This window comes from Cetorhinus maximus, chromosome 6, assembly GCF_964194155.1.
Source record: "Cetorhinus maximus chromosome 6, sCetMax3.hap1.1, whole genome shotgun sequence".
Classification (NCBI taxonomy): Eukaryota; Metazoa; Chordata; class Chondrichthyes; order Lamniformes; family Cetorhinidae; genus Cetorhinus; species Cetorhinus maximus.
Window position 1 is genome coordinate 7979771 of NC_135884.1, and position 16769 is coordinate 7996539.

The 16769-nt window shown below is 49.0% G+C and overlaps 1 protein-coding gene across 1 annotated transcript in view; it reads right to left on the reverse strand.

Moving 5' to 3' along the window:
* The window catches only part of LOC144681444 (collagen alpha-1(VII) chain-like), a 116463-nt gene that overhangs the window by 40207 nt on the left and 59487 nt on the right, over positions 1–16769 (reverse strand). Inside the window, exons 12-16 of the mRNA XM_078543031.1 lie at positions 12913–13059; positions 7894–8010; positions 6774–6926; positions 4098–4229; positions 2050–2193 (exon numbers count right to left, since the gene is read on the reverse strand). Coding sequence (XP_078399157.1) covers positions 2050–2193; positions 4098–4229; positions 6774–6926; positions 7894–8010; positions 12913–13059 — 693 coding nt within the window. The remainder of the gene's footprint in view (positions 1–2049; positions 2194–4097; positions 4230–6773; positions 6927–7893; positions 8011–12912; positions 13060–16769) is intronic.

Sequence of the window (16769 nt, forward strand, 5' to 3'; positions counted from 1 at the left end):
CTACACCCGTAAAAATGATGCAACGGTTTAGACCTGGCGTACCCACAACTGAATTTCCTCACATTGACGGGTATTTTCTCCGGATGCCAGTGTTGACGTGGCAGGACCTCAGAGCAATCAAATCCGCCCATTGCTTTGAGATGAGTGAGTTAGCTCTCAGCTTAACACACAAACAGAACTGAGGTTCCAGATTTGAGGAGGAGGAGGCAGGGACGGGAGACTTGGCAAAACAATGTCCATCCATTGCTTCCACCACGACCTGCGTCAAGGCATCGACAGACCGTCATTCCGTCAGTCAGGAAGCAACATGGACATTCCTGACTGAAGAAAGGTCACCTGGAGGCCTCCACGTCCTTGAGATGTTGAGTATTTATTGGGTGTTATTGTGAAATATGAAGAAGGGGGCTTCAAACAGATTGGCAAACACTGATCTGTTCCTGCAATTTCCTGTTTACTTCACACATCCTCAGACGTAGCAGTCATTTTATTAACAGCTGTAGGATGAAATGCTGAGGGAATCATGCCAGGTCACAAAGCCAAGACCTCCTGCTCGCTATTTGAACAGACACAACAGACCAACCTTACTCCAGGCATCACTGCTAGCCCTCACTACAACAAGCAATGGAAATATAAGGAAACCAACTTGGCCTGTTACAGTGGGGCCAATGAATTTGCTCATTGAGTTACACCATTCGGGACAAACCAGTCAGCTTGAGAGGCACCCCATCCACAGGTTAAAATGTCAACTCCCTCCACCATCAGTGCACCATGCAGTGCAAACTATCCATAGGGTGCAATGCAGTTATTTGCCAAGACTTCTTTGGCAGTATCCCTTAAACCCACGGTATCCAGCATCAAGAGGGACAAGGGCAGCAGGTGCATGGGGATACCATCACCCCCACCAAGCGAGCTACCATCCTGACTTGGGCACCTATCTCCTCCGTTCCTTCATTAGGCTGCGGCCTAAACCCTGGAACTCCCCCTCCAACAGGCTGATCGTGAAGGACGCCCATCGCCAACCTTCTCCGGGCTACCTGGGGCTATAAACAACAGCACCCCCCCAGAGACGCCCACATCCCCTGAGTGGAGTTTTTAAACATTTGCTACCAAGTTCTGCAGTCAGCCGATACCCTTCCGCATTGGCCACTTGTAACTTTCTTGGTTCACCGAAGGGATCTTGAGTTCAAGCACAGCGAACGGTTCAGGACCTCGGCTTGGATTTCGAGTCCGTGCCAGGGCCGGGGAAAGAGGTGAGCAGGAAAGTGCAGAATGCCACAATGCCAACCCGTGTGCCTATTCCCTGGCTCCGCCCTGATCCGGGCGCGCTAAGGCCTGTTAATGGAGGTCAACCGGAATTTTCCAGCGGCCCTCCAGGTCCCCGGAGTTGGCAGGGGCAGACTGAGCTGCCTGGAGGCTGTCTCCTGGTGGGGGGATTGGGGTGGCCAGCACTCCAGGCAGACTTCGGGGGTCCTCCCTCCCTGCCTGCCTGGGTGGGTGGGTGGGTCCAGTCGCACTGTGAAGGGGCCGGCCCCCAGGCCTGGCCCTCTCACAGTGGCGGCCTGGCTGCAAAGGCCATTTTTTTATTTGACGTTCTGAAAAGCGGGAGAGAGAGAGAGAGAGAGAGAGGGGGAGGGCCTCCATTTTGGAGTGGCCTCTCTCGCACTTACCCGCCATGGCACCCTGCGGCTGCTTTCAAACTGGAAGGCCCCTGGTTGGCTCTCCAACTCTTCGAAAGCCCACCTACTGTCCTTAACTGGCAACACCCCGGGGGAAAACCTTAATGAGTGACTGTTTCCCCCACACTGTGCAGGGTTTCTCATCCCTATTTGAGTCTGACAGGAGGATTCAGAAGACTGCAGGGAAAATACTGCCCCTTGTGTTCACAGTTTTGTTTCTACTCGCTTTCATGCTCCTTTACCCGAGCTCCGCACATTTTTAACCTAGTGGGGCCTGTACTCTGTCCCCGGGGCAGTAAGAGCTTCTCGGGCTGTGCGTTTGAGACTTAGAAAGGGTAAGCTCAAGGAGAGCGTTGCCACTGTCATCTCTTACCTGCTCGGACCACAATGCTAACAGAATTCCCTTCCCTGTTTCCAGAGACTGGGGACACTTTGATGTAGTACGTTCCTCCTTGGTGCACACGGTCAATGTCAAATGAGGTTATGTCATGTGACACGATCCTAGTTAACTCATAACCTGAAGAGGAAAAGAACAGGTTAAATATTACACTGCGGCTCGGGGCCTACAGGCCACCATTTCAAAATGTGCAGATAAACATGCGGTCCCTGGGTATCTCTCAAGGCTGAGTTAGTTAGATTCTTGGCCAACGAGGGAATCAAAGGCTCTAGCGGGTAAACAGGAAAGTAGGGGCCCACCGTCAGGTCAGCCACGATCTTATCAGATGGCGGAGCAGGCTCGATGGGTGAACAGCCTACTCCTGCTCCAAATTCATACGTTCACGTGTAACGCGAAACTTGGAAGTATTGTGAACTGTGAGGAGGATAGTGTTAAACTTTAAAAGGACATGGGGAATGGTGGAAAGGGAGGACAAGTGGCAGATGAAATTTAACGCAGGGAAGTGTGAATTGACTCATCTTGGAAGGAAGAACAAGGAGAGGCAATGCAAAATAAATGGTCCAACTCGAAAGGGGGTGGAGGAGCTGTGGGACTTTGGGGGGGTACATGTGCACAGATCACTAAAGATGACAAGGCAGGGTGAGAAAATGGCTAATAAAGCAAACAGGATCCTGGGCGTGATCAATAAGAGCACAGAGTACAAAAGCGAGGAAGTTGTGGTAAGCCTGTATAAAACCCTGGTTCAGCCTCAACTGGGGTATTGCGTCTAGTTCTGGACGCCACGCTTTAGGAAGGATGTGAAGGTATTGGGGGAGGGTTCCCAGGGTGAGGAACCTCAGTTGCAAGGATAGACTGGAGAAACTGAGGCTGGTCTCTCTGGAGAAGAGAAGATTAAAAGGAGATTTGATCGAGGTACTCAACATCATGAGGGGACTGGACAGAGTAGATAGGGAGAAACCGTTCAATTTGGCGCAAAGATCCAGAACCAGAGGACACCGATTTGAGGTGACTGGCAAAAGAAACAACGGCAACACAAGGAGAATCTTTTTTTTTACACGGCGATTTGTTAGGATCTGGAATGGAAGTGTGGCAGAGGCAGACTCAATGGCGGCTTTCAAAGGAGAATTGGGTCATTACCTGAAGGGAGGACTCTGCAGTGCCAGAGGGAGAAGGTGGAGGGGTGGGACTAGGTGGGTTACACTTGCAGAGGGCTGGCAAGGACATGACAGGCTGAGCGGTCTCCTCTGCTGTAACCATTATATCAGCGGGTTCCACTGGTCCCGCTCGTTGGTGGGATTTACCGGTGTCGCACAAGTCGTTGGACCTTTGACCGGTTCACCGCAGCAGGGCCGGAAGATCCCAGCCTATGAGTCCATAGTTCTATACGCAGTGTCCCTACAAATCTCTAACCTTGAGAACAACAAGTTGTTGAGGTCCAGTCTCAGCATGTCAACTAACCTCTGGTACCTCCGCAAATGGAGTCAGTCAATGGCTTAAAAAAATTCAAAGAGAATTTGGATAGACACTTGAGGGGAACAAACTTGCAGGGCAATTGGGGGTAAAGAGGACAGAATGGGATTGACCGGATTGCTCCACAGAGAGCTGGCACGGGTTCGATGGCCTCATTCTGTGCTTAAAACCCAGAGTCAGGCAATGAGAGAATATCTGTGTGTCAGGCGAGCGCTCGGATATATGGATGTCACAGGTGAAAATGTCAAAGTTAGCACGGCCCCTGTGTTGGTAACATGTCAGGCATGGTAGTGATCAGTACTGCAGAATTCATTACGCTGCATTCTATTCTGTCTGTCTACCAATATCATCATCTCTATCAATTTTGTTTGCTCTACCAGCATTATTTCACCTGCTCCACCAATTTCATTTTGGTTGTTTTATCCGTGTTATTCTACCACATGTTATTTTATCTACACAATGTTGGCTGTGCTGCCAGTGTTGTTTATCTGCACCGCCAGCATTATTCTGTGCGCCAGCACAACCTCTTCCTTCCAGCAGCTTCCGAGACATACCTGTTTGACCTCGCCACACAATTTTATAAGCCGTTGCTCCGGCCACTCCGGTCCAGCTGATGCGAATCCGGCTGCCTGTTGTTTCTACCGTCCTCAGATTTGTAACAGAGCCCAGTGCGATTTCTTTTTCCACTAATTGGAAAATAGAAAATGATGACAATATGAGGAAACAAAAATTACCATTAAACCCCCTCCTTTCCAACAAGAGTTTAGGCTCCATGTAATCATGTCAACGACTGCCTGATCTACCCACTTCACGTCAACCTCACAGCAGATGTGTTTTGTACAAGGTGTAGGAAGAACATTGATCCACTTGTCTCATAAGGCGTCTAGGAATATACAGTTTAAATACAACACATGCCATCAGAGGGAGTAGAGCATCTGTATGACATAGCATTCTGAATCCTTTAGGGGGAGATGGTGGTGCAGTGGTAATGTTATTAGCTACTGGGAATCTAGATGTCCAGGTGAATGCTGTGGGGAACACAGTTCAAATCTCACTGTAGTGGCTGGTGGAGTTTAAATTAAAAGCTGTTCTCAGTAGTGGTGACCATGATAACTATCATCGTTCTTTCTTTTTAAAGAACAATCTGATTCACCAATGTCCTTTCGGGGGAGGGAAGCTGCCATCCTCACCCAGTCTGGCCTACATGTCGCTCCAGACTTGCTGGTCTTACCAGTGACGCCCACATAAAGGGAGAAAAAAAATCGCCATTCCCAACCTCAAGGGTCAGCTGTGACTCAGTGGGTAGCACTCTCACCCCTGAGTCTGAAGCTTGTGGGTTTAAGACCCACCCCAGAGAGCTGGGCATAAGAATCTAGGCTGACTGAGTGCTGCACTATCAGGGGTGCTGTCTTTCTATGAAATGCTAAACTGAGGCCTCATCTGTCTCCACAGGTGGATGCTAGAGATCCTGTGGCAGGAGAGCAGTGCAAAGATTGGCTGGCGCGTCTCCTCATTACAACAGCAACTGCACTGCATTGACTGTAAAACCCTGTGGTGGTGAAAGGTGCTATGTAAATGCAAGCTTTTTTTTTTCCCACAAAGTAATGATACCAACAACAGAGCGAATATCGGACACACTCAAATACGAAACAAGACAATGGCCTTCTCCCTGCTCCCCCAACCCTGCGTCCTGCTCCGCGGGACACCTTCTCTGGAATGGCGCTCCTCCTCAGGCCACCTGACCTGTGGTTTTGTGCCCTTTCTCTTCTGTAGTTATTTTCCTTTCGCGCGGACACGCAGGGCTGGTTTCCCGATCTGAGGAACGTAAAAATGGATGAGCCATGCGCGTGTGGCCCTTTCCCAGCGGCGCATGTGCAGAAACCCTGAGGCCCACTGCAAACTGTAGATCCCGAACTCTGATTTAAACTTAAGGTAAGTTTTTTTTTTACTTGGGGGGGTGGGGTTCATCACAGGGTCCAATAATTAACAATTTCGCCAACTATCCAGAGGTTGGAAGCTGCACATCTCCCCCATTTAACTCCTGTCATCATCGAGATACAACCCATTCCTTAAAGGGCCTGGTCTACAGTAAAATCCTCTCCTTTCCCCTCTACAATTGACATGCCAGGAGCTCATTTTCTCCTTGGGAATTCTTCAGTATACCTCATGTGAACTCAGGAAAGTCTCCGATAGTCACCATGGCAGCAGGGATAGGCCCAAAGGGGCAATGCCTGACACCGGAGGTACAAAGCTTCATCTCTTGAGGTGAGTTCATTCCTCGCTTCCGGAGGCAAAGTGTTGCAGGTGGTCATTGTAACTGGGTCACTATTCTTTTTTCTACTCTGTTGCTGTAAGGCCAGCATCTGTTGCCCATCCCTAATTACCCTTTGAGGGCAGTTGAGCGGTGTGGGTCTAGAGTCACACATAGGCCAGACCAGGTGAGGATGGCAGATTTCTTTCCCTAAAGGACATTAGTGAACCAGATAGATTTTACAACAATCAATGATAGTTGTCATGGTCACCATTACTAAGACTAGCTTTCAATTCAAGATTATCTTTTAATAAAATTCTTCTCATTAATTAATTCAATTTAAATTCCACCAGCTGGCATCATGGGTTTTGATCCCGTGTCCCCAGGGCGTTAGCCTACCTCACCGGTTTCCTGGTCAAGGGATTAATTGAGGTCACAGGACATCGTCCTGAACCGGGAGTATGTTGCTCATATTGCTGGGCTCTGACAGACACTTGGCACGTGTACTCAGTAAGGCCAAACATGCACTTCCAACATTGGTTTGCATGGAGTCTTCCAATAGATTGAATGGAAGAACATAACAAATAGGAAATGGGGGAGGCCATTCGGCCCTTTGAGCTCGCTCCACCAATCATTAAGATCATGGTTGATCTTTGACCTCAACTCCACTTTTTCGCCCCATCCCCTTGGCTCCCTGGGAGACTAAAAATCTATCAAACCCAATTTTTTATAAGCTCATCGATTAAGCGGCCACAGCTCCCTGGGATAGAGAATTCCAAAGATCCCCAACCCTCCCCGTGAAGAAATTTCTCCTCATCTCGGTCCTAAATGGATTTATCCTCCGACTATATGACCCCCTACTTCTAAGGCTCTCCAACCAGGGACACAGCATTTCCACATCTACCCTGTGGGTAGCCCCCTCTAGGCATGGCAGGGTCATGGTTTCCCAGCATTCCTGAGTGTACCTTTCTGGACGTACCTGTCTTTGACATGGTTGCTGGCGTTGCAACTTCCCTGCCATTGTACAGAGTGTAGAGTGTTATGGCATATTCCGTGCCAGGTGAAAGGTTGATAATGTCGTAGTTGTTGGTGGTGGCGGAGAGCACAGCTTTGTGAGACTGCTTCAAGTCCGCTGTGAAAAGCAAAGAGATTTTTATTTTCAATTTACAGGCACGGGTCCAGGAAGGGAGTTCAAACCGACACTTCAGATCTCACACTTCACGTCATCGTTCTTTGGAGAGTTTTGAACCAATCGGGGGGAGAGGGATGTTAGTGTAGGGGGGGAGAAATAAGGTCACTTTCCCACTTCAGACCCGGTGGTCATGTTGGGTGAAGGGGATTTGGTGCGAGTTAGGGGTCAGAGGTGGCAGGACACTGGCTATTCTAAGTACAGGCCAGCACGCGACTATGAGTGACAATTTGATCCCACGTTCAGTCTACCTGGCAGTGATCAGGACCATCTGCCTCATCACAACCATCGTCCGCACAGCCACTCGGACCTTTAGGGGTTAAATTTTAAACCCTCAGGGCAGGTGAGCTTATGGACATCCTGACCCCTCCCCAACTTCTGGGCAACCAGGACACTCTCAGGAGGCGGTTTGGGTAATAAAACATTTTAAAAAAGGTTCTCAGCCTCTAGGGTGGCCCAACCTATGTTTTTACCGGCTGCAGGATGAGTTTCAGAGGCCATCCAAAACCTGGGGGGGGTTGAAGGGAGGCATGAGGGGGTCTTTACTGCACTGCTTGTGGGCTAAAGGAAGCGGAAGTCTTCCACCACCCCCAGCCCGGGTGGACAAGTTACCTCTGTAAATCCCCCTGTCCAATCTGTCTGGACTCCTCCCAATCACATCCTCCGCCACTGCCAATGGCTGCAGGTTACATACCGATGCCAGGTTCCTGTTATCATAGGCTGACCCACCCAGCAGCCGCCCACCTACCATCCTGGTTAGCTGTTGCCGGGAAACAGAGAACTGGGGGGGAAAAAATCAGCTCTCGCCATTAAACATGGACTTCCCGGGTCCCGTACTTCTGTGATGGAAGATGAATCTCCCCTAACCTTCCCTCTCTGTTATAGGGCATTCCTTTGAAGGATTTTTTACCTGCAGATTTTCTCCACTCTATCCTGTAGCTGTTGGCATCCGGCTGGAGATTCCATGTCACACGGATAGCGGTCGGACTAATCACAAGGATCCTTAAAACCAGCCCTCCTGCCACATCTCACCGAGAACAGAAGAAAAGGTTTGGGTGAGTCACGTAAACGTGGTAAAAGCTGAATTCGGCCAACCCTCTACATCAACTCCCAAAACCCTCCTGACCCATAAAACGAAAGCACAATACCGCAGATTCAGGAAATGGGAGATATAAACAGAAAGACTCAGCAGGACAGGCGGTGCCTGTGAGGGGCGGAACAGAGCTGACATTTTTGAGTGGTTGGCCTCCCAGTTTTGGTGAATAGTTCCTGTTCCATTCCTTCTTATCAAATCCAATTTAAAATGGATCAATCTCCGACACATTGAAAGAGCCAAAGATTCATTACGGCACAGAAGGAGGCCATTCGGTTCATCGAGTCCGTGTTGGCTCTCTGTAGAGAAATCTAGCCAGTCCCGTTCCCGTTAACCCTGTCGCCCTGCGAGTTTATTTTCCTCAGCTTCCCACCTTCACTTCCAGCGCCCTCCTAGGCAACAAGTTCCAGGTCATTACCGGTCATTACCAGGATAACAAAGTTCTTCTGCACATCCCCTCTGTATCTCTTGCCCAAAAACTTTACTCTGAGGCCCCAAGTCCTTGTACCATCAGCTAACGGGAACAGCTTACCTTTGTCCACCTTATTCACTCAATTGTATAGAATTCCATGACTGGGTCAAAATCCTGGAACTCCCTCCCTAACAGCACAGTGGGTGTACCTGCACCACAGGAACTGCAGCGGTTCAGGAAGGCAGCTCATCCCCACCACCTTCTCAAGGGCGATTAGGAATGGGCAACAAACGCTGGCCTAGCCAGCGACGCCCACATCCCGTGAATGAATTTTTTTTTTTTTAAATTCACTTGCGTTTATAGAATTCCTGTGGATCAAATCCGACCCCCCCCCACCCCACCATCCCTGGTCTAAGACCACCCTGTTCAGTCACATTCAGATCCACCTTTGTACAGCGCGCGCAATCACGACTGGGGGACTCTCAATGTGTCTTCGCTCAGTTTTGAATTCCTGAGGCAGGGATGAAATGGCTTTTGCAATTTCTGCACTGATTCTTTTAAATCTGCAGCATCTGATCTCTTATTTTGCCGGGGGAAAACCAGAGCTGGCTTTTTGGCAGGGTAACTATTTGCTGGTCAGGATTCATGTGCAAAAGGTTAAAAAAGAAAAGCATTTCTTGTGGTTACTTGGAAGGGAAATTGAGTGTCCAACAGCCAGGGAAGCTCCGCAGATGAATCTGTTGCAGATAATAAAATGCCTGAAGGAGCCCACGAGCTGGCTGTACTGAGCAGGAAATATTGTGCGTTAACTTAACATTTAAAGGAGTCATGTTGCCTTGAGAGGCTGAAGCTTCGCAGATTTTAGTCCAAAATTTGCAAGCTCTGGATACCCTGGCCTGATTTTAACTTTGATGGGGCGAGATGGAAACTCGCCCCCTCTCGGTGGTAAATAGGCCGGGACAAACTCTCCCTGTTCAGCTCCTAGCTCCTCTTCCTCGGGAAAGGAATATTCCCCATCCTGTGTCCTGAACTTGCCTTTCGCATCCCTAAAAAAAAAAAGCCTCAAAAAAATAATTACAGGGTCCGTAAATCGTTCGCACAGTTAAAAATAAAAACATGGTAAACTCGGGTCTTCTTCAGCCGAAGGGCTAAAATGCTTCTACTGTAGGACCAGGCGGATGAATCGATCCACCAGACGGAGCAAATGTCTCACTCGGCGCTGGGGCCCCGTCCAGCGTTCCCAGCTCCTCTCCAGCGCTGCAAGCTTATTTGCGACCCCCATGTCATGCTGCTCGCCGTTTATTTGTAATGTTGAAGAATGAATTTGTTCTTCCCCTTTTCATCCTTGAAGACGCCGTCTGTGGAGGTCTACAGCTCCCTGGGGGCAGCCGTCTGCCTTCAGGGAGCTCACTAGAAGCGCCCGCCCGCCCCCACCCTCGGTTAGGTGGGCACCCGCCCTCTTCCTGCCCCACCCCCACCCCCGGCAGCGCACACGCGTGCTCTCGCTTCATGCTGGCCAATGAACAGCCAGCCAGCGTGAAATCGCAGTCAGGGGCCAAACGCGGCCGGAGGCCCATTTCCTGTCCGCTTCCGGGCCTGTCGATCGCACGCGCGCGCCCAACGAACGAAAAATTCAGGCCGCTGAACTGGGCCGACAGCTCGATAGCCCCGCCAGTGGCCCTCGGGTCATCTCAACCCCCAAGTGGTCATCCTTAACGCGCGATCCTAAGTAGCGAATGCCACCACACTATTCGAAGTTGAACTGCATGACAGCCTTGTGCTGGCCTTGCCCAATCCTGTCATCCCACCATGGGCCATAGGGCAGATGCAGAAACTCCTGGCTGATGAGTTGCCCTCTCCCCCCTCCCCCGCCAGCTGCAGCCCCTCCCATGCCTCAGGTATTTAGTAGCCAGTTCCAGCAATTCCACTGTGGTCTGTGGGCGGCTGTATAGATGGTGAATGACAAGCAAGCTCCTTCACCACCGACCGCAAAAGCCAGCCATTAAAGAGAAGTGTTGGAGATATTTTAATTACAGTTAAATGATCCCTCATGATTCAGGCTCAAGTATCTAAATGCAAATTTATTGCTCCCTCCACAAGTGACGCACAGTAGCAGCAGTGTGTACCATCTACAAGATGCACTGCAGAAAGTCATGAAGGCTCCTTCGACAGCACCTTCCAAATCCACGACCTCTACCACCTAGAAGGACAAGGGCAGCAGACACATGGGAACACCACCACCTGCAAGTTCCCCTCCAAGTCACTCACCATCCTGACTTGGAAATATATCGGCCGTTCCTTCACTGTCACTGGGTCAAAATCCTGGAACTCCCTCCCTAACAGCACTGTGGGTGTACCTACACCACAGGGACTGCAGCAGTTCAAGAAGGCAGCTCCCCACCACCTTCTCGAGGGCAATTAGGGATGGGCAATTAAAATGCTGGCCTAGCCAGCAACGCACACAGCCCATGAATGAATAAATTTTTCAAAGTCAATAGTATAATAACCATTATAGTTATTCACTGGATTCAGACACCTTGATTTCTTGCAGACCCAAGGTAATCAAACTTGGCTTCTGCAGATATGGTTCCTTTGGCTGTCCTGTGATTTCTGAGCTTAAAGGGGCTGTTCCCTGATACATTGTGCAGCTTTTCTCTGTGCATTATAGCTCATGATGCCCGGAATGTACACTGAAAAGAGTTCCTTCTCGTCCAATCTCCGGACTTGACACAATGGCCGTCTTGATGGTTTAACTGTTAATCAGCTAATATCATACAAGGAACAGGATGACCTAGACATTCTCAAATAGTTAAGTATGAGAAACTGCTTGGGGGCTTCCATTGTCCTGACCAATACCCAATACTCACACCTGATGTGGGATGTAGCCAACATGTCTGCCTTAGTGTCTACTCCCATTGCTCTGGCCAATAACTGATCTCAACACAAATTCAAACTCTGATTATCACGTTGCGTTGTGATTAACTATAGGGACCCAGGCAAATTCTAACAGCAAGCACCAAAGGAGAAAGATATCTAAGAACCTGGAACTCGCTGCCTGTGAGGACGGGGGAAGCAGAGATAATCAATGATAACAAAATGTAATTGAAGGGAAGAAACTTGCAAGGCTACAAGGATAGAGCGAGGGAACTGGACTGGCTGGACTGCTCGACGGAGAGCTGGCATGGATTCAATGAGTCCAATGGCCTCCTTTGTGCTGTTATGATTCCATGGATGGAATCTTCCGGTCCTGCCAACAGTGGGAAGTGTGGCGGGCAGGGGAACTTAATTTGGCAGGGTGCCAAAAATCAGTTTCCTGGAGTCGGGAAGAACTGTAGGAATCCTGTTCTTGGGGCTTTAAAGGTGGGTCAAGCCTCCCATCAAACACTGTTGGGAAGCCCTTTTGCGTGCATTAGCATGTCATGCACGTTCATTAAAGGGCCAACTCACCTGAATTAAGGTCCCCCACCAAAGTACTCGCCGGCAAGTAATTAGAACGGGGTGGGGAGGGTTAGGGTGGAAGGGTGGACCTGGGAGGTGGGCTCAGGGGGAAAGGGAGGGAGGCAGTCCAGGTGCCCTTTAAATATGGCACCCGGTCCTTTGAGCCATGAGGTAATGGCCGGGGTGGGGGTGGGGGCGGGGGGGATGGGCGACTTACTGCCCTGCCACCAGATTCATCGTGCTCCGCACGGATGAATAAGCAACGAGCTGACCAGCGCAAGATTGCACCTATTCAGCTGTGCCGCCTCTCTAGCGGGTATCACTTGCATTTCCGCACCCACCACTGAACTTAGGCTTCCGAATGGAAGGTTCTGCCCCATGGCTCTAACTTCTCAGCCAGCCCAGAGTCAAATCACATACGTTGGTCTTGGAGGGAACTTGCGATGTGATCTTGTTAACACTTTCACGGAATGACTAACTGTTGAAAAACATTCACCCCCACCCCTACTTGGAGTCAAAGTCAAGCACTTTGGGCCATTACGTTACCTGACAGGAGATTATAAGGGTTGCCAACTTCCAGGGTTGGCCTGGAGTCTCCAGCAATTTAAAATTAATCTCCACGTCACCTTTGCAAACAAAACCACGGGGGCATTAACAAAATGGTGTGTGCGCGTGTTTTCATTCCTTTTTAGACACTCTAGTTATAAAATGAGCAAAAAGGCTTCATGACTGACAGTAAAGAGTTGTCCAGTTGGTAATGAGGATTCTCTTTATTTTCCGATTGGCAGGGATGGCACGAGGCCATGTCGGGCAACCAATGGCGGGGAGAGGACAGAGGTCACGTGATGAAATTTCCAGGAATATGCCCAAGCAGAGCTGGCAACTCTAGCATGACAGAAATGTCAGTTGTTGTTGTTGAGTCTGGGGTATGTGTAGCTTCACTGCCCCCCACCCCCCACCAAGATGGTTAAGGCTGGGGCTGGTACCTGTTTTCATCCTGGCATTCGCAGGGGGACCCTCCATTCTTCCGTATAATGCCGTTATGGTTACTGTATAATCAGTGTTTGGTAAAAGACCCTGGATATGGTACAATTTAGCGGATGGTTCCAGGGTAACTGCCAAGACATCGCTTCCTAATGAGAAACAGATAAAGCAAGTGAGTGTCAAAAATACAGCACATCATTTGTTTTTTCATTAATTGAAGTGATGCGGTCAGCGCTGGTAAGATCAGTATTTATTACCCGTCCCTAACTGCCCTTGAGTGGGTCATCTTCTTAAGTGCAACTAAATAGCTTGCTAGACCATTTCAGGGGGCAGTTAAGAATCAAGCACATGTGGGTCATATGTAGGCCAGACAGGGGAAGGATGGCCGATTTCCTTCCCTAAAGGGCTTTAGTGAGCTCTGATAGTTTCACGGTCACCATTACTGATACAAGCTTCTAAATTCCAGAATTATGTAATTAACTGAATTTGAATTCCCCAGCTCCCATGGATTTGAACTCAGGTCTCTGGATCATTTGGCCAGGCCTCTGGATTACTCCCCAGTAGCATTACCACGCAGCCACCATAACCAACAAACATTTGCCACAGATGGGCACAAAACAATGGGGAAAAAAAAATACGGAGAAAGTTAGAAGAGTTAAACGGCAGTATCACGGGCGGCCCAGTACAGATGCGCATTCAGATTCGCCCAGGGATGATGCCCTGACCTTAGCAGTTGCCATTAGCAACCTTGCCCTGCGTTCAGGAACGTGGAACAAAATTCAGCTGTGTTTCCTGCTTCCTGATCACTATCCGACAATCCTAACTAAAAAAAAAATAGTGGCATGAAAGAAAGACAGTATTGTGCTGTGATCACAAACCCCGCATTCAATTAGCCGAACCGATGTTCACCACCATATCAAGAAGGGTAACTTTGTATTCACAACTTTAACGGGACAAAGCAACTCAAAGTGCTCTCGGGAGCACAATTATCGAACAACGTGAGACACTGAGCCACATAAGGGTTCATTAGGCCGGGTCAAAGAGGTAGGGTCGTAAGAGCGTCTTAAAGAAGCAGAAAGAGACGGAGAGGTTTAGGGAAGGAATTCCAGAGCTTAGGGCCCAGGCAGCTGAAGGCATAGCTGCCAACGGTGGAGCAATTAAAATCAAGGATGCTCAAGAGGCCCGAATTTGCAGGGGACAGTGGTAGAGTGGTAATATCATTAGACTAGTAACCCAGGAGCCCGGGCTCATTGTCTGGGACATGGGTTCAAATCCCAGCACGACAGCTGGAGAAATTTAGATTCCAATTCTTAAAGAGTAAAACATAAACTGGGATTGAAAGCCAGTCTCAATAACGGTGACCATGAAACTACCATTAAGTGTTTTAAAAATCCATCTGGTTTGCTAATGTCTTTGAGGGAAGGAAATCTGCTGGTCCTTGCCGGGTTTGGCCTACATGTGACTCCAGATCCATAGCTTTTTTGGTTGAGTCTTTAATGCCCTCTGAAATGGCCCAGCAAGCCCCTCAGTTCAAGGGCAATTAGGGATGGGCAACAAATTTTGGTTTTGCCAGTAATGCCCACACCCCCCCATGCAAGAATAAATAAAAGAATTAGAGGAGCACAGGGAGCTCGGAGGGTTGTGAGGCCAAAGGAGGTTACAGAGATGAGGACGGGGAGGTGGGGAGGGCAGGACATGGAGAGATTTGAAATCAAGGTGATTATTTTGAAATTGAGATTCCCAGCAGCAGAAACCAATGTAGAGCAGCGTGCGCAAAGTGGCGGGGTGATGGGTGAATGGGGCTTGGTGCAAATCACAGTTGATATATGAGGTTAATTCAGTGAAGTACCGAACCCTGACCCACATTTTTAAACTGTACACCAGCTAGAAGATGGCGGTGGGGGGGTGGGGGGAAACAGCTGCCAATAAATCCCACCTCTGCAATCGGCAAGGCACAATGAGGGTCACAGTGGTTTGATGGAACAGAACGAAAGGATTTGTGCTGCAACAACAAGGATTCTGTTTTCTTTGTGCAAAAAACCTGAAGCAGCAACATTCCAGTTTTCAAACTCAACAAGGGCCGAGGTTGGCCTCCCTGAATTTTCATGCCAACTCTGGCCTCATGCAGCCTTTCATCAGACAATAAAGTCTTCAGTATTCGCTGAGGCTGACAGTTACTATTTTGAACTTGAAAATAAGGACTGCTGACCAGCATACACATCAGGGGTAGGAGGAGGCCACTCGGCCCTTCGAGCCTGCTCCACCATTCAACAAGATCGTGGCTGATCTGACTGTCACCCCCAATAACCTTTCACCCCTTGCTTATCAAAAACTGAAAACATTCAGAGACTCTGCTTCCACTGTCTTCTGAGAGAAAAAGTGCCTTTTATCTCTATCTTAAATGGGCGACACCTTATTTTTAAACAGTGACCCCCTAGCTCTAGATTCTCCTATTCTATCCACTCTGACAAGACCCCTCAGGGTCTTATATGTTTCCATCAAGTCACCTTTTACCCTTCTAAACTCCAGTGGATATAAGCCTAGCCTGACCAACCTTTCCTCATAAGACAATCCGCCCATTCCTGGTATTGGTTTGGTAAACCTGCCCTGGACTGCTTCTAATGCAGTTACATCTTTCCTTAAATAAGGAGACCATTACTGTACACAGTAGCCCTAGATGTGGTCTCAACAGCGTCCTGTACAACTGAAGCACAACCTCCCTACTTTCATATTCAATTCCCCTTGCAATAAACAATAACATTCTATTAGCTTTCCTAATTACTTGCTGTACCTGCACACTAACCTTTTGTGATTCATGCACTAGGACGCCCAGATCCCTCTGAATCTCAGAGCTTTGCAATTTCTCACCATTTAGATAATAAACTTCTTCTTGCATTCTTCCTGCCAAAATGGACAATTTCACATTTGCCCACATTATACTGCATCTGCCAGACCTTTGCCCACTCACTTAACCTATGTTATGTTCTCCTGTAGCCTCCTTCTGTCCTCTTCACAACTTACTTTTCCACCTATCTTTGTATCATCGGCAAATTTAGCATCCATACCTTCGGTCCCTTCATCCAAGTAGAAAGTTCTGTCCCTCGCACCAAAACCAGAAGTAAAAAGAAGCATCATTTCCTTTCTGTTTTGCTCATTTTATGCTCCTTGCAATTGTGCAACTTGTTTGAGGGGATTTCTCAGTGTTTGACACGTTGTCTTTCTACAGGCTGAGTTCAACCACGGCTTCTAACCCCCACTCACCCATCCCCCCTTCCCCACTCCCGACCATCCTCCCAGTTTTATAACCTCCTATCCTGAAAGTGCTGGGTCTGGTTTGGAGCTGATTCCTTGTGCATTGGGCACATTGAGGCACATTATCCGCCTGGAATGCTTCACCGGTGAGCCAAGATGGCAAGTTACGGTTGGCAACACAGCCACAGGAGAGCATCGCTGGCATGCCCAAATCCCATCTCCTCAAAGCACTGCTCACTGGATAATGAGCTGGAGCACGGAAACCAGGCCTGACCGTTTTGTCCAAACTGTTTGATTGAACAGCTACGAAAAAGAGGATTTTCTCTTTACTGTCCTGGTCTCATCCAATGTTCTGATGCTGAAGGGATGTTTCCCCTCGTTGGGGAATCTGGAACCAAGGGGCACAGTTTCAAAATAAGGGGTCTCCCTTTAATGACGGAGATGAGGGGGAACTTCTTCTTTCAGAGGGTTGTTAGTCCTGGGAATTCTATTCCATAGAGAGCAGCGGAGAGTCTGGGTCACTGAATATATTCAAGGTGGAGACAGATTTTCGATCGATGAGGGAGTCAAGGGTTGTGGGGGGCGGGGGGGGGGGGGGAGGCGGGGG